At 42.5% G+C, this 24,511-nt stretch overlaps 1 protein-coding gene across 2 annotated transcripts in view; it reads right to left on the minus strand.

The window, feature by feature from the left end:
- Positions 1–3,692: 3,692 nt before the first annotated feature.
- The window catches only part of celsr2 (cadherin, EGF LAG seven-pass G-type receptor 2), a 69,503-nt gene continuing 48,684 nt past the window's right edge, over positions 3,693–24,511 (minus strand). Inside the window, exons 10-34 of one of the 2 annotated variants that reach the window (XM_080783420.1) lie at positions 23,560–23,739; positions 23,096–23,209; positions 22,390–22,546; positions 21,263–21,404; positions 21,008–21,128; positions 20,319–20,502; positions 19,723–19,824; positions 19,498–19,592; positions 18,754–18,963; positions 16,954–17,137; positions 16,035–16,353; positions 15,470–15,637; positions 14,956–15,079; positions 12,195–12,395; positions 11,017–11,191; positions 10,134–10,246; positions 9,954–10,036; positions 9,542–9,668; positions 8,589–8,699; positions 7,880–8,010; positions 7,697–7,782; positions 7,226–7,390; positions 6,595–6,810; positions 5,736–5,985; positions 3,693–3,939 (exon numbers count right to left, since the gene is read on the minus strand). In XM_080783420.1, coding sequence (XP_080639546.1) covers positions 3,918–3,939; positions 5,736–5,985; positions 6,595–6,810; positions 7,226–7,390; positions 7,697–7,782; positions 7,880–8,010; positions 8,589–8,699; positions 9,542–9,668; positions 9,954–10,036; positions 10,134–10,246; positions 11,017–11,191; positions 12,195–12,395; positions 14,956–15,079; positions 15,470–15,637; positions 16,035–16,353; positions 16,954–17,137; positions 18,754–18,963; positions 19,498–19,592; positions 19,723–19,824; positions 20,319–20,502; positions 21,008–21,128; positions 21,263–21,404; positions 22,390–22,546; positions 23,096–23,209; positions 23,560–23,739 — 3,780 coding nt within the window. In that variant the 3' untranslated portion in view covers positions 3,693–3,917. Of the gene's footprint in view, positions 3,943–5,735; positions 5,986–6,594; positions 6,811–7,225; positions 7,391–7,696; positions 7,783–7,879; positions 8,011–8,588; positions 8,700–9,541; positions 9,669–9,953; positions 10,037–10,133; positions 10,247–11,016; positions 11,192–12,194; positions 12,396–14,955; positions 15,080–15,469; positions 15,638–16,034; positions 16,354–16,953; positions 17,138–18,753; positions 18,964–19,497; positions 19,593–19,722; positions 19,825–20,318; positions 20,503–21,007; positions 21,129–21,262; positions 21,405–22,389; positions 22,547–23,095; positions 23,210–23,559; positions 23,740–24,511 lie in introns of both variants that reach the window. The other variant, XM_080783419.1, reaches the window with a different exon arrangement.

Genomic DNA, 24,511 nt, shown 5'->3' on the forward strand with positions numbered 1-24,511 from the left:
TTGAGGATATGAAAAAAATGACGAAATGACAAAAACGATGGGTTATAGCCCATGTTTTTTGAAATTTTGAAAAAAAAAGTTAGCCTCGTTTCTCATCATTTTGGACCGTGGGCTATAGCCCATATCGTACGGCATACTATAGTGCGCCGTTTTTCATCATTTTTGAAGATTTGAAAAAAATGACGAAATGACAAAAACGATGGGTTATAGCCCATGTTTTTTGAAATTTTGAAAAAAAAAAGTTATCGTTTCTCATCATTTTGGACCATGGGCTATAGCCCATATCGTACGGCATACTATAGCGCGCCGTTTTTCATCATTTTTGAGGATTTGAAAAAAAAGAAAAAAAGAAAAAAACAATGGGTTATAGCCCATCGTTTTTTGAATTTTAGAAAAAGAAATTATCCTCGTTTTTCATCATTTTGGAACAAGGGCTATCCCTATTTTGTATTTGGGCCATTTCTTTTGTATTTTCAGATTTTAGACAATCTTTATACTTTTACTCTGGTAGTTAACTTTACTTTAACCTTTCACTTGTTTTTTGGACAAGAGTATTTCTATATTATAGTATTGCTACTTTTACGGACAAGAGTATTTCTATATTATAGTATTGCTACTTTTACGTAATTTCTTGAGTAAATTACTTATTTTCTATCAATTACACACCCCATGAAGCCTTGAATTCATGGAGATTTTGTCGCATTCCTAAACCAATAACTTGATGACAGGCGGAGGAGACTCCTATTGAGTTTCCTTCTGACCGATGACCCGTAGACTCCTATTGAGTCTCCTTCTGACCGATGACCCGGTCATCACTTCTATTGAGTCTCTTTTTGACCGATGACCCGGTCATCAAATTATTGGCTCAGGAATGCGACAAACAAAAAAAGCTCCGTGAATTCAAGGCTTCATGGGGTGTGTAATTGATTTAAGTAATTTTTAGGGTGAACTACTCCTTTACAAAATCTGAATACTTCTTCCATCACTGGATTCTCCAATATGAGCACAGGCACAGTAATACCACCATTAAAACCAAAACAGTTGACCCATATGTACTGTCTCCTACATGCAAAAAAGAAATCTTGAATCTTGAAATGTCTGTCTGTTTTACTCGTTGAATTTAGGTGAAATCCTTTAAAAAGCAATTCCATATAGAAAAATACCAGCCATTTTCTATTGTCTACCCTGTTAACACTAAAGCTTTGACATCAGTCACCTATAACAGGTCTTGGTTCTGAAGCACTTGATTGTTTGGCGCTATAATGATGAATGTTTTTTTACAGGCCAGCTAAGAACAGTAAACCAATTTAGAAATGTTGAATCATGCTTAATTCATACTCATGTGTCATTTGATAAAGTATAAATTAGGCTTAAAACAGCAAAGGAAGGTAAGCGCCATATGTCCAGTACGCCTCATCTGTGTAACACCAGATTGATTTTAAATCGATCAGGGTATAAATGAATAGGGTTCAATATGTATATATCTAATATCTATAGTAGTCTCCTGAAGGGCAACGTTGAGTTGACCACTCAACTCGTATGTACAGTAGCAGTATGCACCTTGATATCAGAAAATGGCAGATTAACAAATGCAAAATACATTGTACAGATTAAAAAAAACAACAGTGTTGTTACATGACTTGGCACAAATATTGAGGTAACATGGGTAATGCTATGTAACAGTTTTTCAACAAAAGAATGGGCACAATAGTAAAGAAACAATCGTGTCTTAGTTGTGTCAGTTGTCAGTGTCCGTTTCCACTTTTCAAGATTGGAAAGAGCTGTTGGTGCTTGTGGCATTGGAGGAATAGATTTGTACTTCAACAAAAATAAAATATCCACAAAGATTGCAAAAATATACAGAAATTAGCAACAAGTAGGCTATTTATGATACAGCTTATTTTCTTTCCATATTTTGATTTTCCCAAGTGAGACTCATTGGCCCTGTATGTGGGACTGACTGTGAAGTAAATAGACATTTATGCAATGATTAATTTCAAGATATGTTCCACAAAAACGTTTCTTTTCTTTTCAACTGTACAGTAAAATTGGAATACAGCTCAAATTTTATAGCACAAGTATTACATTAAGTATTTTACAAAATGACAATTGCTTCATAACTAATCTATAAAACAACAGTTGTTTAGTCACTGATGTCATATGAATGCATTTCAACATTGGACAAAGATATTGAAAAGCGAGAGCATGTGAAATCCGTACAAAAATTGGCTCCCGATGATTTACAAAAGTTCATGTATCAAAAGTCCTGGTGAGTCCTTACGAGTCCTACGAGATCTCCACATACAAGTCCAACGCCCTTGTCCTTGTTCTGACACAATGAAGGCTGGGTACTGTTGAAGGCAGTCACTCTCTCAAGCTCAAATCTGTAGACGGTAGCTCACCAGCGCTTGATTAGCATGTTGCCACAGGAAATATCCTTCATTAATGAGAAATAGCTTATGGAGCGTCCGTCCGTTCCGGGCAGATACAGTATATATAATACAGTGATTCTCTGTCTTCCCGTTTGTCCGAGTCCAGTTCACAAAGCACAGATTAGAGCTTTCAGTATATCACAGTATGATGGTACACTGTAAACTCCTGAGTGTTGAAGCAACAGGGCACATGGTAGATGTTTGGGTTTGTAGTTTTCTTGTCATGATGTAACTATTGGACAATTGGCGAGATATAGGAAGTTAGATGTTTCCTTTAAAACAAACCGCACAGATAGTACTATATTGCCAAGTATTTGATAGTACTTTGTTTGCATGACTGACTTTGAGTGCTGTTACACGGTAGAAAACAACGGAGCAATATATCTCACCAATTTGTGTAGTGTAGTCACATAATGACAAGACACAAACCTCTAACAAAGGGTCCTATATTGCATTCATTCAACTGTGAGTGTACACCTCAGAGTTAAAATAAAAATCAAGATTTTACAGTTTAAGTCACAGCTGGATGGAAATGTTCTGAAAGTCTCTCAGAGAGCGGAGACAACGTGTTGCTCTTCTCTGTCTGTGGACATGGTCCACTCTTTTCTTTTGCGCCCGTAGGGCAATCCATGCGCAATAAGCAACTTTCAGTCAAAACACAGATAATGAACCTGAGACTCAACTCCACCCTGGAGCAAACCTCAGACTGGCGCCTTCCCTTAAACACAAATACTAATGTTTCTAAAAAGCAACATTAAGTTAACAACATTAACCATAATTCATGGTTAAAGACAAACCTTTATGACATTACAAACTAGTTATGGATGAAGAGGAAATTCCCTGAATGTTTGAAATCCTACAACTCCGCCAGAAGGATGGACTTCTGGATTGTTCCAAATATTACATATCCCAGAATAAAAAAAAGTTAACTGCCAGATCTTGCCAGGCAGCGTGAATAACAAAAAAGTGCATTGCTTCAAGTATGTAAACAAAACAATGATTTCTTTAAAGGGAGAATGAGACGATTAGTGTGCTTGAGCCTGCGCCAGTGCAGTAACACTGACTCCTGAGGTTTGGCACACACATCCATGAACAAAACATGCACGCACGCACACACACACAAGTACACGCATACACACACATTCACGCGCGCGCGCACACACACACACACACACACACACACACACACACACACACACACACACACACACACACACACACACACACACACACACACACACACACACACACACACACACACACACACACACACACACACACACACACACACACACACACACACACACACACGCCTGCATACTCCTTTTTAGAGTATGGTGGTATGGTGGTGAGAAAGGGGAGTTCGTTCCACTGTCCTTCAGGTTATGGGAAGTTTCTCGGCACACAATAGTTTGTCATCACACGGCTCGGCGTTGAGGAGCGAGGCTCTATGACCTGCAAAGACACACCCCTCCGTCAGCTGGGTCACATGGATGTGTTGCGGTGGCTGCTGGGAAAACGGAGGTTGGACGGAGGAGGAAGACAGGGATGTGGTGGATGGAGACAGATGTGACGAACACAGGGGTGGAGGAAAGAACAGAAAGGAACGAGAGAAACAAAAATGAGTGGCAATGATTGATACACACATACACACATACACGCGTACACGCGTGCACGCACGCACGCACACACACACACACACACACACACACACACACACACACACACACACACACACACACACACACACACACACACACACACACACACACACACACCCATTTATGAGTGAGAGATGCTAAATGATGAGTCAATCTGAAGACAATGATCCTGTTGTTTTTTCATGGGGATCAGTGTTTCAGTAAAGGAAATTAAAGAATAAAAATCTATGATTTTTGGAAAAAGAGAGGGGGCAAAGAGGGGTAGTTAGTGGTCTGCAACTGCAAGATATATATTTTTTGCAGAACGTGTATGCAAATTCCAACACAGTTCCATGCTGAACGCCCTCTCCAGAACTTAACTCTAACTATACATTACCAAACACATGCTTAAACTTAAATGTGCTTAAAAATCACAATGCAATTCAAAATCCCTCTATAGTAATCATTGATCATCTCAATCATTTCAGTTTGAGTCTCCCTGTCTCTAAAGCTCTTTAGTAAACAGAAAATGTATTTTCAGACAGGATACGAATATGATCCAAAACCAGGAGAGCGAACTCATACAGTATACAGGATAAACAAGTGAAATTGCCAAAATTGTGATGACGAAGAAATGAGCAGACAAAATTGGCACACGAACACTAAACAATTAAAACTGATAAATGGGTATTCTCCTGATTGGCTGAAATTAGCAACCCACTTGAAAATATATTTTCTGTTTACTAAAGAGTTGGAGAGACAGGGAGAGACCAATGTTGAAAAACACTTGACTTACAATGATTACTATAAAATAGAGCTTTAACAGTTTAAAAAAACCGCGTTGGCTGTTCAAAAATAGCAGATATACAAGCTTGTCTTGTTCTATGTTGAACAGAGTAACGTTACAAGTTGCACACGTGCCTCACATAATACAGGTAGTGCATGTATGTATAATGCTGTGCTGGGTCAGCTGTTTGCAGTTGCACTGGGAATAGGGCAGGCTTCTATTTGGGTAATGACATGTGACAGACTACACAACAATGAGGACGAGGGGATATCACACTTAGGACTGCAGCACCAAAACATATTCAAAACACATCACATATACAAAACAAATCACACACATTACAGTTCAATATCTAACCATTTAAACACACAGAATCAACGAAAAGCCGCATTGGGAACCCCCCCAATACCTGGGCATTTTAATATGACTAAAGGTCCTTACACACAGGGCCGTTTTTGTGTGCGATTAATTCACTGGAAGATATATCATTTGTAACCGTTTGTGTCCGATTACTTGCCGATAAAGCAATGTAACTTGTATTTGGAACAAGAATTTTTGGAGTTTCCGCACCGTAAATAAAGGCATCAACCTATATTAATGAGGCATCATTATATTTGATTTGCTGGTGAGTTTGTCCACATTTAGTTGTTTAATCGTCACGCCCCGTGTGTGTAAAGGCCTTTGCATGAAAAACTATAACCTAAATGTAATCTCTGACACTGGACACTAAAGACCAGATCCTGAATTAATTTAACTCCATTTGAACTCTCTCATTCACTCATTAACGCTCACAGATCTTACTGTGTGTGTGTGTGTGTGTGTGTGTGTGTGTGTGTGTGTGTGTGTGTGTGTGTGGGCTTAAGCTGATATACTCACTCTGATCCTGATGAGTCCCCATCAACGGTGCCAGCCTTGATGCTCATGGCGACGCCATTGAGATGGTCGGGGACGGCGGGTTTGTGCGTGTCGGGGACGGCGGGTTTGTGCGTGCCCTGCACTCTAGTGTCACTGGAAGTGGAGCTGTGGGGCGAGGTGGGGCCAGGGACGCTCTCACAGAGTTCATTGTGGATACGGTTGATGCCGTTCCTCTCTGCGATTGGAGAAAGCTGCTTCTTCTTCAGGATACCTGAATTGAAATATTTATACGTTATACAATCAATGCCGTGTAACTACACCGGATTTAGCAAGAATGCTAGTTTCCATCCGTAGTCGCCATACAGAATACAAGCAACAATACAAAAAGAGCACATGTATATAAACATTACTAAAATGGTACAAAAAAACACTGTCGGGCATGAACCTCGAATCGTCAAAGCGGTTACTTGTTAGGAAATGCTAATGCCTGTGTTCCTAATGCAGTAGTTATTATTTAGTCACAAGCTCCTGTTAATACTTTTCATTGGTTAAATATTTCTAAAACCCACATGCACACCTTCGAAATTCGTACAAGCTCACAACATGTTGCATCGCGACGCTTTGTGAGCTTGTAGTGTACAAATCATTTACAAAAAAACCCCCCATAAAATGTTGAATTATGGAGATTATGGTTTCTATATATATATATATATGGAAAAAGTTTGGCCATCGCGGCATTATGATGGTTCTGTATACAGTCGGGACCTCATGTTTTTGTATTGTCTTGGTGTTATGTGCTATGTGTTGTTTTTGATGTGGGTGTTTGAACAGACTGTGATGACGAATATCCTTCAGGACAATAAAGATTATTATTATCTACCTTTCTGAGGGTGTGAATGCATGCTTGGCAGACTGGGAAGGAGCATCATTGTGTTTTCCGTGTCGTCCAGCTGGGTTCTGTTATCCCGGCCTGGACCCAGCTCAGCGTTGGCCAGAGTCTCCACCTTCAGCCTGTCTCCCAGTGCCAGGCCGCCACTGTCCTCCTCCACCACTGTGGCGTACTCTCCAGGCCAGTACAGCTTGCCCAGGTTGTTATCTGCACCACAAGACCGCCATTTTATAAAAACACAAGCGGCCAAATTTTGTTCAATGAAGTGGGAGTCTGACTCTGTGTTGAGTTAATAGAGTACTAGGAGTCTACCACTTGAAAATCTCAAAAGTGTGATGATTTTAATGACTGGCAAAAATCTATTGTATTCCAGCTTGGATCAATGGAACTAACATAGTACACTTTAAGTTGTAAGTCGTTCTGGATGAGAGCATCTGCTAAATGCCTAAATTATATGTTCCTATTTAATGGTCTCACATTATAAAATGTTATAGTTATATTATATTATCAATAAACCCTTGTTTAAAATAGGTGTTTTGGTGATATGAATATAATCATTCATGATTTTATAAAATACAATCAGCTGTGGCATATAGGTGTGGTTTAGGTGAGATCATAATACCGTGTGGGTGTGGTCTCGTGGCCACATTGGAGGCCAGACTTTCCCAGCATTCCTCTGGGTGGTAAGGCCCCTCCTCCTCCTCACTGTCAGAGGAGTGTGTGGAGGCATAGGAGCCACTTTGGTCATCTTCCAGAGACAGGTCACTGTCAGAGTCACTGTCACGATCTACACACGCGCGTGCGCGCACACACACACACACACACACACACACACACACACACACACACACACACACACACACACACACACACACACACACACACACACACACACACACACACACACACACACACACACACACACACACACACACACACACACACACACACACACACACACACACACACACACACACACACACAGCATCATTACTAAATTGCTCTGTTTTCCCCAAACTCATTATCCATCTCTATAAAACTAAAAAACTAAACAACGCCATTACTTGTCCGAGACACAGAAAGAGAAACATACCGTCCAAATGCTCTTTAGTTTCATGGAAAAGTGATCCATGGTCATTCAGTGCAATATGAGGTTGACTGGCATTAATTCCATCCTCCCTGGGAAACGCAGAATGATTACGTTTACACTACATACAATCATTAGAAACATTTAACATGTTAGCATCAGGTACATGATGGTGTGGGCTCTCCTCACCTGAGGACAAACGGAACGTAGCTCTGCTGGCTCTTGCCACTCTGCATGGTGCCGTTCAGGGAGACACTGGAGTCTCCAAATGGAAGGTGGTACAACCGGCCATCCATGTAGTTGGCATTACATTTGTAGGCCTGGCAAAAAGAAAAATGAAGAAGAAAGCAACATAGAAGTATGATTATCTTCACTGCCAGGTGGAGACCTTGTATAATTATGCAAAACGGTTACTTTTCAGGAAATGGGAAAAAAAAGAACCTGCATTCCAATGGATTCAATTATTTAGTTACAAGCTCTTGATAATACTTTTCATTGGTTCAATATTTATAAAATCCAGACACTCTTAACCACTTTAAGAAATGCTATTGATATATGGCATATTTTCCTGCTATTTCACTTTAGCCAACTGACTGTGGATCTCTGTTCATGAACAAACCTTTTGATTAAAACCTTCTCAAGAGAGTCAAAACTAATCAAGTGACAATGAATATATACTCTACTCAATATTTGTGAACTGAAAGACTTACAGTAGAGTCTACTGTAAGCCTTTCAGTATTTTTCAGAGCCTGTGATGGATATAACGGGTTGGTTGGTTCCTTGTACAGGCAGAATTTGTTCTTTACATTGAAATGTGTCAAACCCTCAGCTCTACATTCCAGAGGTGTTAAGAAATGCAAGCTTTACACACAAAGGTATTTGTAGTTAAGAGACTCACAGAGGCCTTGGATTTGATCATATGATCGGGCCGCTTGCGGCTGCAGCAGTACTTCATGGCATTCCTGGCCTCCTTGTTGAAGACTATGCGGAAGAAGAAAATGAATGGACCCTGGGAGAGACAGGCAGGAAAACAAGACAGTCAGGCACAAGACACAGGTCTGCTTCTCAATGTCTGGTCTGGGGGTCCACCAGGGGTCAAAATGGACATTTATGGGTCTGTAACTCTAAGAGTGTACAAATGGATGTTTTTTTGGGGGCGAAACCCTGTAACATTCTGTAACATTCTGTAACTGTAACATTCTCAGTGTTAATTTAACTCTGAGAGTGTAGAAATATACACTCACACTACACATTTGTACACAGTCTCGTAAGTGTCCATGTGGACCCCCCCAGTGATCCGCGGAACCGGCGTTGAGAAGCAGTGTGCACACAGCGACATCTTGCATGTTAAAGTTACTCTAAGAGTGTACATTTCAGAGTTATAAATGGATAAATGAACACTGTTCAGCTGTGTGTGTGTGTGTGTGTGTGTGTGTGTGTGTGCAGCCAGGCTCTGGAACACTCTCCCACAGTTCAGTCGCATTCCATTACAGCGTTCAGATCACGGCTCTAAGCCCATCTGTTTAAGCTGCCCTGCTCACTGTGGCCCCTTTTCCACCGGTTGGGAACCGGTTCAGTTCTTTTTGGTTCTTTGGTCCATGAGCCAGAGCTCCAAAATTGGAACGTTAATTATTAATTGAGTGGGCAAAGCCATACCTATAATAAATTGTTTAAATGGTCAATATAAGTACATTAATATGATAACCCTTCCAGGAGTAGCTTTTTCATATTTATCACACATTTTGTAATTTTCTGCTACAGTAGGCCTACGTGTTAGGTGAATAGGTAAAAATGTAATTAATAGTTATCACCATGAAACTTCCCCAGTTGATTACTTATGAGAGGGCTCACCTGTACACAGTTGAAGCCAGCAAAGAGATAGTGGAAGATGATCATGTCGCTGTTAACAGAGAGGAGGGCCAGCAGGCATGTGACTGTAACCAGGAGAAGCACGCCCCCTGCTGTCCTCAGTCCAGAGCTGCAGATATGCAGCGAGACAAAGGCAGGGATTTTGTTATTGGAGGTTGCTTTGTTATGATGAGTAAAACAACACACAGTCTTTTTGTACAGCTTATATTGTTCCCTGTCTTCATTGTGAATATAAATATCTCTGAAACGATTATGCTTTTTTTGGGTGGTTGATGGTCTACTTCAATCTTTTTAATCTAATCTGTTTGGAGGTTCAAAGATAATTTCAATCTCTTATTGTGTCTTCAATAATAAAGTGGGGTCAGTGAGTGTAGTTTAGTGTGTTTGTACTCACACATGGGGCTGCTTCTTCTCAAAGCCATGGTGCTTCATTGAACAGGAGGCTCTGGAGGCCAGGACGAACAGGAAAATGTTCATCTGTGGAAATCAATTACACACCAATCAGTCTACATAACACACAACATTCTTACTAATAAAAAAAAAAGATAGGAGGAGAGGAGCTGAATTGACTCACCGACACAACCATGGCTATAGGGCCGGCAAAGCTCCAGATGAGAGTGTCATACATAGACAGCCAGCAGAAGTCGGGGTTGCCATAACCCTCTGGGTCCAGTCCCACCGCCAGGCCTGGCAACACACCAACACATCTCATTTAACATCTCACCAACCTCTCATACCACTCATGGGTTCTGATTACCCCACCTCACCCCCCAAACAAACATTCATTATAATTACAGTGAGTGAATAGAAAAAACACTTCCAAGAACAAAGCCAAAAGTTCAATACTTTCCTGAGTTTTTTTATTCTGCATTTCCTTGGATTTCACTTAATTATGCCACATTTCAACTACAAATTCTCATGTTACTTTTAAAGAAACTCATTAAGTCCTGGAAAGCAAAACTGTTACTTTTCAGGATTCAAATTCGAAAGTAGCAAGAGTAGCAGATCTACAAGCTCAAAAGCTAGCTAGCTATAATGGCATAGCCAAAATAGTGATGGCGGGGTTAAAGTGGTTAAAGGGCCACTTCACCCCTTTTGCAATCAGAGCTTATTTTAATGATTATTTGGAACACAAGAAACACTTTCCTGGGGTTTTTATGTGTGTAATATGTTTTTTTTAAAGATATTTTAGCCATGACGCCATGTTCATGACCAAAAACCTATCATGTTCTTAACAAAAAACCTGTCACTTCCTTCCTGGACTACAAAGTCACACCTCCATGCAGCGGAGGGGGAAGTGGACTAAAGCAAGGAGGGGAAGTGGACTAAAGCATTATGGGCATTGTAGGAATTCGGCAATCCAGTCAAACCTTAGTCAAACACACAGACTTTAATTAACATTGAGTGACTGCAGTTTCTTTCAGCTGTGAAATGTCCCTTTAATCGAAGATTCAGACCTGTGATGAAGGCAGGCACTCCCCAGCCTATGAGGTAGTAGAACCGCATGGGTCCATAGTTGATGTCTCGCACTTCGCTGAGCATGCGGTAGACGTGCAGCCCCTCCAGGAAGAGCCAGGCGAACGTGCACAGGTAGAAGAAGTGCAAGAGGATCGCCATGACCGTGCACACAAACTAAAGAAGACACAGTGATGGAGATCAGAACATAGTTATTCCTGATTTATACTTGCTGATGCTGAGCATCGTGGCTAAACAGCCAATGTACAGGCTCCCAGCGCGAGCTTGCTATTTTTGACACCGGGGCAACAAAGAATGGTAGTTCAATCTACAGCAAACTACAATAACGATAACCTTGAGCTAAGTTTATCTTCTCTGTTCTCTATGTCATAGAGTCTCATAGAGTCTATGAGACTCTCCTCATTCCAAATATATATGTTAGACAGATGGTACAGTATAATGGTAAGACGAGCCATGCTGGGCTGAGCTGGATGGGGACTAGTTAAATAAAGATCAGAGGAGTAAGACCAGGGTTATTTATAGTTAACTAAAACTATCAGAATACCAAAAGAAAATTGGGAGAAAAAAAAGAAAAAAGAAAAAGCCCTAAACATTTTAGTTAAAGCCCAAACCACACCAATGATTTGCCATGCAACTCCTTGGAACCAAACGGATGCGAGTAGTTGCATGAAGTTGCAAGAAACCACACTGCCGACCCGCCGTATACGCGTCTGCCTCGGGCCCCGGGAGTTGCTAGAGCCCCCCCAAACATGTTCTCAAAGCCATGCATCCAACAAGCTTTTAACCAACAAGCTTTTAATTGAGCAGATTGGACTTTCCGTTCCAGAGATAATGGCCAAAACATCTTGAAAATGTCCACTTTTGTCGATTTGGCCATTATCCCCCGTTTTTCTTTAATAACACGGGCTAGGAAGGTCGGTGACAAACTAGATACACCCCCACCCCCGCTTAGGGCCCCAACATGGACAGTGCTGGGCCTGTGCAGTGAAACTATACTGTGTATCATATTCATAGAGAAAATGCCCTTAGTTTGTTGGAAAGATAAGCCTAGTATTTTATCTGTATACCTGATCTACAAGCTTGTAGATTTGCTATTTTCGCTTCAAAACCATATGGTAACCTCGGCGTAGTCGACAGAACAACAGATCTCATGTCTTACCGGGTTGTCGGCCTGGTTGATTCCCAGGATGAAGACGAGCTGGGAGCAGAAGAGAGCGACGGCTCCGTTGTTGATGATGCTGGTCTTGTTGCACTGCATGGCTCTGAGGCCCAGCAGGAACACCGTGGTGAGGAAGAGGAAGCCCAGCGTCACGCCCACGCTGCACCACGACACCAGCTTGATAGGCAGGATCTCGCCGTTCTGAGGGTAATAATGCAGCCGTTCGGGACAACGGAGAGGACAGAGTTGAAGGAGGACGGATATAGGACGTACAGTAGAGGGATGCAACAGTTTTTATTGAAGAGCAATAATCGATTGATCGATTAGAAACACGCAATTCATTGCAATGTGGGCGTCGCATTGTGAACTTGTAGATCAGTTATTTTAGCTTTTTTCTCATTTCTGTAAGACAAACTACTAAATATAGGCCCTCATTTATCAACCGTGCGTACGCCAAAATATGGGTGCACGCCGAAATTACCGAAATTTTCGGCATTTACCATTTCCGGCAAAGCTTGAAATTGAACTTGAGTAAGACAAAAAGTCACGTCTGGTCTGGACCTGGCGTACGCTTTGTCCTCACCAGTTTTTCTGTCGTAGAACAGCGGAGCAGCATTGTTTGACCAGCTGAGAGGCTGTCACAGGCATCTAAACATATATGTATTCACTCCTAAAATGTTTATATAAAAGGGGCTACATGTAAAAAAAAAAAAAAAAAAAAAAAAAAAAAGTGAAGGAATACATCAACGATGTGTCTTTGTGTCATATGAAATTAGTAGGAGATAAAATCGCGCAATTAAAAACAATGTTGCAAGAGATGCTTAAGCCATTTAAACAGTGTTTTGCATGAGCATACATGCGAGGATTTGGGCTGTCTGTGCTGAAATATTTCCATGACGGGACGTTGGAGAGTAGGCTATAGTGCAGCAGTGCTGCAACTGCGGAGAGGTGGGTAGCCTACTGTAGCCTAATCTACAGCAGGCCGATGTCTTTCTGGACTCTGGAGTTACGGTATGTGCAATCTAATAAACCTGACGCGTCGCTCGAATGCCAAATGTACCGTGCCAGGCTGCCAGCGCAAGTGGGAACTGCATCAGAGATATAGGTATAGGCTACCCAGACAGCCCACCACCAGCCACATGAGGCTATATACGGTTTTGGCTGCACATTCATATGACAGTTGACAGCCCGGCCACTGCAGTGACTAACGACTGCGAGGCAATCTAAATAGACTGTCGAACGTGCATGGTCAGTTGGTCACGGACGGACCACTGTGATACATACATACATACAGACAGACAGACAGACAGACAGACAGACAGACAGACAGACAGACAGACAGACAGACAGACAGACAGACAGACAGACAGACAGACAGACAGACAGACAGACAGACAGACAGACAGACAGACAGACAGAAGACAGACAGACAGACAGACAGACAGACAGACAGACAGACAGACAGACAGACAGACAGACAGACAGACAGACAGACAGACAGACAGACAGACAGGAGCACCTGCAAAACAGCAGCGTGTGTGTGCCTATTTGTTATTTAATTATGGTTCAGGTTTTCGTTCACTAATATATCCTGTTGTATATTAAATTAAAAATACTTTAATACTTTAATATACAACTAACAACACACAGTGAAAGTTGCTTGCAAATTGCGATATGTGCGTGCGTGCGTGGCGTGCGGGGGGTGAGGCGGGCAGCAAGGGAAGCGAAGCGAGAGGAGAAACAGACAGCTTTATTTAATGTGTCATGTAGGTGCGTGCGTGCATGACAGCAAGGCAAGCGAGGTGAGAGGGAAACAGACAGGGTAGGCCTACAACTTTATTTAATTCATGCAGGTGTTCGTTCTTTATTTATTTAACAACACACCAGTTAGTTGGGCTTGCAAGTTGCGTGTGCGTGCTGTGCGTCTGTGCGTGTGTATGAGAGAGGGGGGTGAGGCGGGCAGCAGCAAGGCACGGGAGAAACTTATTTTTTCATGTTACCATGGTTTCAGGAAACGTATTGCCGTTTTCATGTCGCAAAAACGAGGGCGAGGCTTGATTTCATAGGGCGTGCCAGATAGATTTCAGCCGTCACATTTATTAACGTCAGAACGAAATTAAGGAAGGATCAGCTGTTTGCGATCACTTTATAAATGCCGTGGCGACGTGGGTGTACTACGAAACCTGCACTCGAATCTGTGGCAGATTTTACACTCGATTGATAAATGAGGGCCATAGTGTGTATGTATATGGTGGTTAATGGTTATATAGTGGTTAATCAGACTTATCGATTTAGATTTCATTGATGTTGTCTGTATGAAGCACAATTCCATCACTTGAAGCACATTCATGGGTGCGTCAGTGTCTGTACTTACTTTATGTCTATACTCAGGTTAAAAAATGTCATCCATTAGAGGGTTGGTTAAATAACCCTCTTTAACCAGCGCAGAGGCGCAGAGGCTCTGTGCCAGCCAACTTATGAAACGAGTACTTTGCCGTGCTGAATAGCTGAATCTACTAGCTCACAACACGTTGCATCACTTGTAGATCACTTTTTGAACATTTCTACCTATGGTCTCCGTTTGGTAGAAACCTAGAAGACCAAAACTGATTCAAATTTAAAGAAAATAGCAAAGGTCTGCAAGCTCAAGTCAAAACTGATACATTTATGTGACGCTGTAGGATGATCAAGTAGTGGAGCATTAATTTACACAAAGAGGGACGCCTGGCTGACAGTGTTGGATTTTTAGCTCATACTGTACCTCTCTCCTGGAGATGTCCATGAGCACAGCAAAGCTGGTCATGTGGTAACACTGGCAGCTGATGTGAGTGCTGTTCCTAAACACCACCTCACAGCCCTTGGCTGACCAGCCTCCGTTCCCAGCTCTGAAAATCAACGGTGAAAAATGAGTGATTAATTGACCGACGTTTCAAATGAATTATTTTTGCAAGAGTCTTTGTTCAGTGTTATAATGAAAAAGAACAAACACCCACACAGTCTTCAAATGCAGTGAAAAAACTTTCATTGGGAAAAAGCAACGTTTTGGCCTATGCGGCCTTCATCAGGCTATCTTTAAGATATCATAAAGATAGCCTGCATTTGAAGACAATATAAGTGTGCGGTGTGCAGACAGTGTGCAGTGTTCTTTCGTTTTCTACCATTCTACCATATTTACTGGCATTTTATGGTCTCAACAAATGAGACACCATAATAAGCCTAGACAGTTAACTCAGCTCAAGGGTGAACCTTTCTGTTCAGTTGTGTGTAACACTCACAGTATGGTGTGATTCCAGAACACACAAATGGGTTTGGAGCGCTCCTCGGTGGACACCAGACGGAACTGCACAGTGATGGGTTTGTCCAGCACGTGTTGCAGCAGCTCGTCATTGTCGTGCACTGTGATGCTGACCACTGGCGTGTTGATGACCGGCCGCTTCGGCACCCTGTGGGTCACAGTCACATGATACACATTGGTGTGAGCAACACTGACAACAAGGCATTTGTCTTTACAGCTCAGTGTCATACAGTACATTAACCAAACACTGATAACATATGGAGGCATATGGGAAAGAAATAACAAAATAACAATAAAATAACAACGAAATAAGTGATGAGTGCGACCCTCCACTTTATGATTTGTTGTCATGAGTACAGAAAATGAGGCGACTTTACACTTGGTTGCATGCTGAAAATAGCCGACACAACACGTCACAGCACGACGAGTTGTGAACTTATTGATCTGCCATTTTCAGAACCAATTTTGTCTAGTTGACAAAATTGTCAATACATGTAGACGGTAGTCTGCGAACATTTCATCGGCACGAAATGAACAGTGCTTACCGGAGACTTCTCTTATCCGGGTCATAGTTCTGGGGCAGCAGAGAGGCCAGGCTGTGGAAGATGATCACACTGGCGACGGCGTCTTGTTGTCTGTCCTCCGGGTGTCGCCTCTTCCTGCTGGCCGAGCGGTTCCCCGGGGAGGATTCTGGGAAGACGTCCAGGTGCCTGTGGCCTTTGGTCTCCACTGGCGGTTCAAAGACAGAGTCGGGGAGGGTGACGGCCGTCTCCTGGTCCGCGGGACGGGGGCCCCTCAGGGACTGGTAGCGTGGAAGCTTGGCTCCAGCGAAATTCATCTTTTTCAGACGGTCCACGGAGATTACTATAGACAATACACACAAGCAAGGTCAGACAGTAATGAAAACAAATCTTCATAAATGAACGTATTTTGGTCTTCAGTAGTATGTTGCTAAAAACCATTAGGGTAGCCTTCTTACATCTGACAAAAGCTTAGACCCCCCCACGCATGCCCTGCACTCCTTTTTTCTTTTCTTTTTTTGAGACCTGTTAAACATTTAAGCTGTATTAGCTTTTGAGAAGCAAAGATAGCTGATCTACAACCTCACGAATTGTGAGTTTGAAGATCTGCTATTTTTTTGTACTTTCTGAATCTGCTACTTTCACTATTTCGGATCAAAACATGGATTAAAAAATGTAAACCCTGGAACACAGAGCGTTCGGCAGGCTAGGGTACTAATTTAACCCTCTGTGTTCGCCGGTTTTAGCATACTCCGTGTTAAGTTGGACTGATATCCCATTGAGAACATACAGGCAGACAGTGGATGGATGCAACGAAAGCAATGATTTTGTGCAACATGTTTCAAATTTTGGACTGCTCCAAACAGCTCCAAGACAGAATTAAAACGTTTTGAGAACCATTGCATTCTGTGACACGACGCCTTCCATTGGGCCAAACGCTCACCTATATGTGGGGTGACAATGGTGAAGGGGCTGAGGTAGGTCTTCCTCATGTTCTGTGCCAGCGCGTTGGCGTACTCCTCGTAGTAGCGCAGCAGGGAGGCCGTGCCCCCCTCCGTGTGCTGGATCAGCTCCCAGTGTGGACGGGTCTCCGGGGCCAGGATGGCACTGCCCACGCGCACCAGGTTCTGTCAGGCAGAGAGCAGCACGGATTCAGTATGACAGGAGTAAGAATAACCTTCTTCTGACCCATTCCTATTAACCCATTTAGGCCTGACCTCAAAATAAATAAATAAATTCTAAATCCTCCAGTTTTCTGAAATAAATATTTTCACAATTTTTCAAAAATAGCAGACCTACAAGCTCGTAGCGCGCTATGAGCTTGTAGGTCTGCTATTTTTCAATAGTCTGCTATTTTTCAATTTTCAAATGGGTTCCCGCCCAAAATGGGTTAATAATGCAGCAAGACCTTAGCTATTGCCTGTCACAATTACTACTTTTGCATAATAGCCATAATCATTTCCATGTCAAAACATTTTTTCGTGTATTTTCAAACATTTAAAAAAAATAGTGGACAATCTATAAGCTCAAAACATATCACTGTTACGTTTTTTGAGCTTGTCGGCTATTTCCATTATTACTTATTATTTTTTTGTATCTAGTAAAATGTCTGCAATTCTTTGAGTGACAATTAATCATTAACATTAAGTAAAATGTCATAATCGTGACAGCCCTAGCCGACACAGCATGAGACACTGACATGTCACATGTGGAAACACTGGGTTGATTATCTATCTATAATGCAAGATATTAGAATTGAATTACACAAATATATAATTACATTGTTCAATGCATGCAAAGAAATCAATTACTATAAACACTTAAACCCTCTATACATAGTAAAACAGAACTGCATTGGCTCTGTTACTGCTCATTTCATTCTACACCAAATCTATGCACCAGAAATAACAGATCTACAGCCTTAGAAATGTGTCGCAAGACAACCCGTTATGACATAACTCAACTGGTCGCAGCTCTCATCAAGTCAAGACAACCCGTTATACCATAACTCAACTGGTCGCAGCTCTCATCAAGTCAAGACAACCCGTTATACCATAACTCAACTGGTCGCAGCTCTCATCAAGTCAAGACAACCCGTTATACCATAACTCAACTGGTCGCAGCTCTCATCAAGTCAAGACAACCCGTTATACCATAACTCAACTGGTCGCAGCTCTCATCAAGTCAAGACAACCCGTTATACCATAACTCAACTGGTCGCAGCTCTCATCAAGTCAAGACAACCCGTTATACCATAACTCAACTGGTCGCAGCTCTCATCAAGTCAAGACAACCCGTTATACCATAACTCAACTGGTCGCAGCTCTCATCAAGTCAAGACAACCCGTTATACCATAACTCAACTGGTCGCAGCTCTCATCAAGTCAAGACAACCCGTTATACCATAACTCAACTGGTCGCAGCTCTCATCAAGTCAAGACAACCCGTTATACCATAACTCAACTGGTCGCAGCTCTCATCAAGTCAAGACAACCCGTTATGACATAACTCAACTGGTCGCAGCTCTCATCAAGTCAGCTTTTGAGCCAATGTGGCCCTCACTCCAAAATGTGTTTGACACACCTGTGTTATGTAGATTGTTCCTCCAGAATAGGGGGGGCCCTAGGGCTCCAGTGGTTAAGCAGTTTGTTGTTGTGATTATACATGTTTTACACTGTTAAACCTGAGACATACTGTACTTAGTGTTGCACAACGTTTGGCTGAATCAGGGGTATAGGTTCACCTCTGTGAAGTGCACGTCCTGCGTGGCAGTGAGGTTGAAGCCCCGCTGCTTGCTCTCGTGCTGCAGCAGGCTCTCAGTGAGCCGGTACGCCACCTTCACGTCACTGCCGTAGTACCGCGCTGTGTGGGCCGTGGCGTTGGCCAACATGGCCGCCGTCTTCTGGACGTAACTGGCGTCCAGGAGTGTCGCGTTCCGGGACAGCTTTTCTGACTAGTGGGAGAAGGAAGGGGATTTATCGAAGCAAAACACTGAGTCATTCGTCCTCGTCAGATGGGTCACCTTGAACATTTTTCTTTTGTTTTTAATGTAGTTTGTAAACACAAATCAGCCCTTGGATAATGTTGAGAAGGAAATAGAGGTGTGTGCATACTAGTTGAGTAACTTAAGCACCCTTTGGTGGACAAATTTGCAGACATGTGTAACATAATACAAAATACAGTATAGGCAGACAGCCTCATAACGTACTTCTGAACATACAACATAAAACATACAGTAGTTTAGAAGTGGAAATAACGTTCTGTGCTGTTGGTGGTTCTCAAAGTGAGTAGTGGTTTGCGGACCCCCAGGGGTCCTAGAGTGGGTTCAGGGGGTCCGCAGCTAAATGACTGATAGTTCAACCCCTAGCTGGTCTGTAACTCCAAGAGTGTACAAATGGAACCAAAGAGACCATTCTGGGTCCATTTGGTGCTATTTCTACACTATCACATAACAAATAGAGAGCAGCAGTGGATCAACGCTACACACCAGGGCCTTGAGCTTGGTGAAGGTGATGGAGGTGCAGTTGAAGAGATTGGGAGGCAGCCACCCCTTGTGCTCATCACAGTGGCGAATGGCTGTGCCTGCGAAGGGGAAGATGTGGAGAGAAAGCGAGAGACACAGGAAGCCAGGGGTTTGAGAGAAGGGCTCGAGGCAACTTTCACATCATTTGGTATTATCATATGGTAATTGGGGCCTGAGAGGCATCCTTACCTATGGAACCCCTGGGACAGGGAACCGCAGCAGGAAGACCAAACTTAGTCCTGGGCCACCAGATCCCAGCTTCAATGGCCTGAGGACAGCTGTCATAGATAACTGGAAGAGACCCACAGTGGAATAGGAAGGGATGAGAGAAAGTGACAGGATGGGAGAAGCAGGTAAAAAAAAAAGAATACATCACCACTGTCGAGTGAAAACCTTGTATCTCCATATTTCAACTTGCGCTTTTTCGTAAAAGAATGCCATGATTCGTTGTGCAAAAGTAGTGAAAATAACATATGAGTGATCTACAAGCTTGTGAGCTTAAAGACATTTAGATTTATTTAAAGTAGGTGTGTGTCTGTGGGTTTTATAAATATTTAATCAATGAAAAAGAGCTTTGACTGAATAATTATTACAATGGATCCATTGGAAGTGGAACACAGTTTATTTTTGACCATTTCCTGAAAAGTAATGCTTTTGGACATGCAAGGTTTCCACCAGACAGCCATGATATGCCTACCTGGATAAAATGGGTTATTTTTATAACCCAGCAATGAGAAGATGTCAAAAAAATGTAAATGCATGGGAACATGTTGCATAATCCTCACCCTCGCAGCCATTAGGAGAGACCTCGGCGAAGGGATTGTCACAGCGGTCACACTGGCGTCCGATGACGCCAGGCTTGCACTGGCACTGCCCGCTCTCTCTGTCACAGGCCCGGGAGAAGGAGCCAATCGGGTAGCAGTCACAAAGCAGGCAGACGTCGCTGGCCTCGGGCCGGTAATGGTTGTCCTGGAAAGAGCATATTACATTACATTACATTACATTAGAATTGGTTTAGCCGAAATATCAGCCATTATGTGACTTTTGTTGACGACACCGGTATAAAATAATCAGCACAAGATATTGTGTAGAGTGGAAAAAGGAGAGGACCTAACATAGACCCCTGGAGGACTCCCATTTTTACCACTTTCAACCTGGCGTCGTTATTTTGGCCGTGTTATTATAGGAAAAAATGATAAAGCTGTTTCAAATACAAATAGTAAGTCTACAAGCTCAGAACGTAGATCAGATAGTTTTTTTAATAGGGTTTAAGTGGTTAAATAAAACATCATCTGTGGAGGTTTTTCACATTTTGTTAAATGTTAAATGTTCTCAAAGAAACTTTAAACAAATAAAAGTCATTATCATCATTGGTAATCAATGGTCTAGGACTCTGGCATGGTACAGTAAGACTCATAACAGCTATCTGCTATAATGAGGTGTAATGAGAGGTAACAGTGGGCAACATGCTCACCTTGCAGCGACACTCCCCACTGGTCTTGTTACAGTCAGAGTCAAAGCCCTTGCCTGTCTGACAGCCACACGGGCCACAAGTCTTATGACCCCACCAGCCTCTGGGACAAGGCAAGTCAGTCCTTATGGGGGCATAATAGACACAATTTAATATATTGGCAACACAGAGAGGGACAGTCAGGAAACACAATAACAACACTCACGCAGAAGGAACAGCGAATTATATAAATAGAGCAAATTTAATTGAAGCACTTACTTTTTCTCACAGTACTGGCCAAAGTAGTGGCTGGGACAGTCACACGTGTATCCCCGAGGAGACATGGGCTTCCTGACACACGACGACTCGTGCTCACATGGGTTTAATGCACACACGTCAGTGCAGTTGGTTCCATAGTAACCTGCCAGTGTCAGGGAGAAACGCACAGCACGGTCACTAAGTATGTTCTACTATAGCACTGTTTCCTAATCAATGAGTCGGAACCCATTTGTGGGTCGCGGACGCATTTTTATGGGTCCCCTTATTTTTTGTTTCCTCCTTTTTGCTTTTAATTATTATCATTCCAAAACTTTTTTTTTAAACGTTAAAAAAGCATAATGTTTGATGAATTAAAAACAAATTCAATGATTTTTTTTCAGTAATTTCATGAATAAATCAAAGAAAAATCGAATTAGAAAACAAGTGTTTAAGTAGTAGTGAAAATAGCCGATCTACAAGCTCACAACGGCACGAAGCGACCTGTTGTATGCTTGTAGATCTGCTATTTTCACTAGCTTGGGTCCCGGGGAGACATTCAATTTCTCTTTTGGGTCACAGGCTAAAACGTTTGGGAACCACTGCAATGATTACCTGCAGACAGGATATTGATATTGATAATATTAAAAAAAAAATTAAGTAAAACTTTTTCTTTGAAACTAATACAGTAGGAACTGGCAGTAGATTAATTAAATGTCAGGTATATAATTACATTTATAATGTATTATAAAATGCACCTATAAGGCATCACAACACGTCGAATGTCGAATTTGTCCGTTATAAAGTATATATTTATTTATACATAAAGAGACACAGACACTTAGGTAGTTATAATGTGCTGCTCCCCATAGCTTATAATGCATTATAAACAGTACTTGTAAATATGTTGTTATGCATACATGAGTGTTATGAAGTATATTATACTGCATTATAGACCCAAACTTTAAGTAAAGTGTTACCGCTGTATTCTCTGAACCTTTAACCCCCAAAAAATAGGAAAGCATCTGTGTCATTTTAGATTTTCGCGTACATATGCTATTTTTGAAATGTTTGAAAGCGAAGAGAACTACTGCTTAAGAAGACATTTTGTAGAATCAACCATTGGTAGACATGTGATGAATGAGACTGACCAGTGAGGCAGGTACAGGAGTGGCTGTCCCAGTCGTCGCTACAGTAGCTGTGTACAGGACAGGGGCTAGAGCCACACGGGTCAGGCACACTGCAGCCCTGCTCCACGTTCACCTTCCTGGCCTGAGACAGACTGAGGCCCTCGCCCACACGAAGACCCTGGAGAGAGACACACACACATTCTAAACCAGGGCTTCCCAAACCTTTTCAGCCAACACCCAAAGAGATCATTCTGTTGTCTCGCCGGGAACCAAACTTACAATAATACACTGTGAATTAATAACTATAAATAGCCCTATTTCAACAATAGCAAAAACAGTCTACAAATCTACAAGCGCACAATGTGGTGAGCTATTTTCACAATGTCTTGTGTTTTGAATTCATGGAAATTCTTGTTGTTTTGAACATTTCTTAAATTCTTTTGAATGTTTTTTTTTTTTACTTTACTACAAGAGCCATAAAAACACACCCTACAGGTGTAACAATGTGTCAGGCTGTGGGAACAGTTGAAAAAGGTGTGTGTGTTTGTGTATGTGTATGTGTGTGTGTGTGTGTGTGTGTGTGTGTGTGTGTGTGTGTGTATGTGTGTGTGTGCGTGCGTGCGTGCGTGCGTGTGTGTGTGTGTGTGTGTGTGTGTGTGTGTGTGTGTGTGTGTGTGTGTGTGTGTGTGTGTGCGTGCGTGCGTGCGTGCGTGCGTGTCTGACCGACCTGTATGCAGCCACGGAAGCCGTGCAGTATCTTCCCATCAGCCCTGCTCACACCTCCAACACTGACACTCTTTAGTTTGGATTCCTTTAGCTTCCCATCCACCTCCATACTGGCCTGAAAGTAAAACAAAGTAAAGCCTTTAAAACGCCAACCTGACAAGCACTTGGAATTGTAGGAGTTGAGGCATTACATTTAGTTTGACTCTGTTCCACAGATAAATAATGTGAAAATAGCAGATCTACAAGCTCAGTTATTGCCTCTTTCTTATTATTAATTGACGATATGGCCAATGCGTAATCAGGGATTTTGTATAGTTTGTTGATTAATTTAGCAGTAATGGTCTCATTTAGTTTGGAAGCATTGAAGAGTATTAAACGTTCTTAAATTGTCACATTACTGTCAAGTGGGGACTCATGTAGGGGTCCCGGCCCGCAGCTTGAGAAGTGGCAATGCTGACAACTCACCAAGTAGAGGCCATGGTCCAGAGACAGCACAGCCTTGTGCCGCGCCGCTGGGCCAGTGGACCCCATGATGTCCAGCTGAAGGTGGTGCCAGTCCCCATCGTTCACCAGCACCTCCTCCACCCGCGACAAGGTGGAGTCCTCCCCCCTCTGGAGGCCCATAACCACACTGCCCCCACGCAGCTAAACACAGGACGGGACAGAGGGCAGGGACATGGTAGTAGGGAGAAAGAGAAGGGTGGTGGGAGGATGAAAGACATAAGACGGGGAGACAAAAGAGAAAGGATGAGTGAGCCACAGGGCAGAAATGTTTCTGTTCGCAGCATTCGTGGAGGTTGAAAGGTCACATCCCTGCATATCATACAGTAGGTACGCTAATAACGCTATAGCTGAAAATAGACGGTTGTTATGTAACATCAAAGAGGCGTCAGTCCAGAGTGGCTAGTACAGACGAACGCAGCAGCAGCTGCTCGGGCATGAATATCAAAAATATTTAGGTGTTGGGATGGGCTTAGTTATTGTGATCTGCCTCACGTTGTTTCAAGATCATCAAATATTGAATCACATGCTGCTACTCAGACAGCCAACAGGTGGAGCCTCATTCCTAAAAAGAAAGACCTGGCAGGATAGCATAACACACGCTACAATACACTGGGTCTAATCCAACACCTACTATGAGAAATGCTTTCACTCTCTGCTACAATATATATTCTGATCAAAATCAGTACTGATACTGGACAACTCATCAGTTCAAATGTCGGAGGAAACTTTGCCAGCGTTCACTCACAAGATCACTAATCACACTGTCTTGGTAAGACTTACGAGGGTTTCAGGAAGATCGAACCCAGAAGGTTCCCGGTTCGATCCCCGGCTCGAAGTGACCTTAAGCAAGACACTTAACCCTTAACTGCTCACAATGAGCAGGTTGGTGCCTTGCATGATGTTGGTGTCGTCC

The sequence above is a fragment of the Protomyctophum bolini genome (genome assembly GCF_963924005.1).
Source record: "Protomyctophum bolini genome assembly, chromosome: 2".
NCBI lineage: Eukaryota > Metazoa > Chordata > Actinopteri > Myctophiformes > Myctophidae > Protomyctophum > Protomyctophum bolini.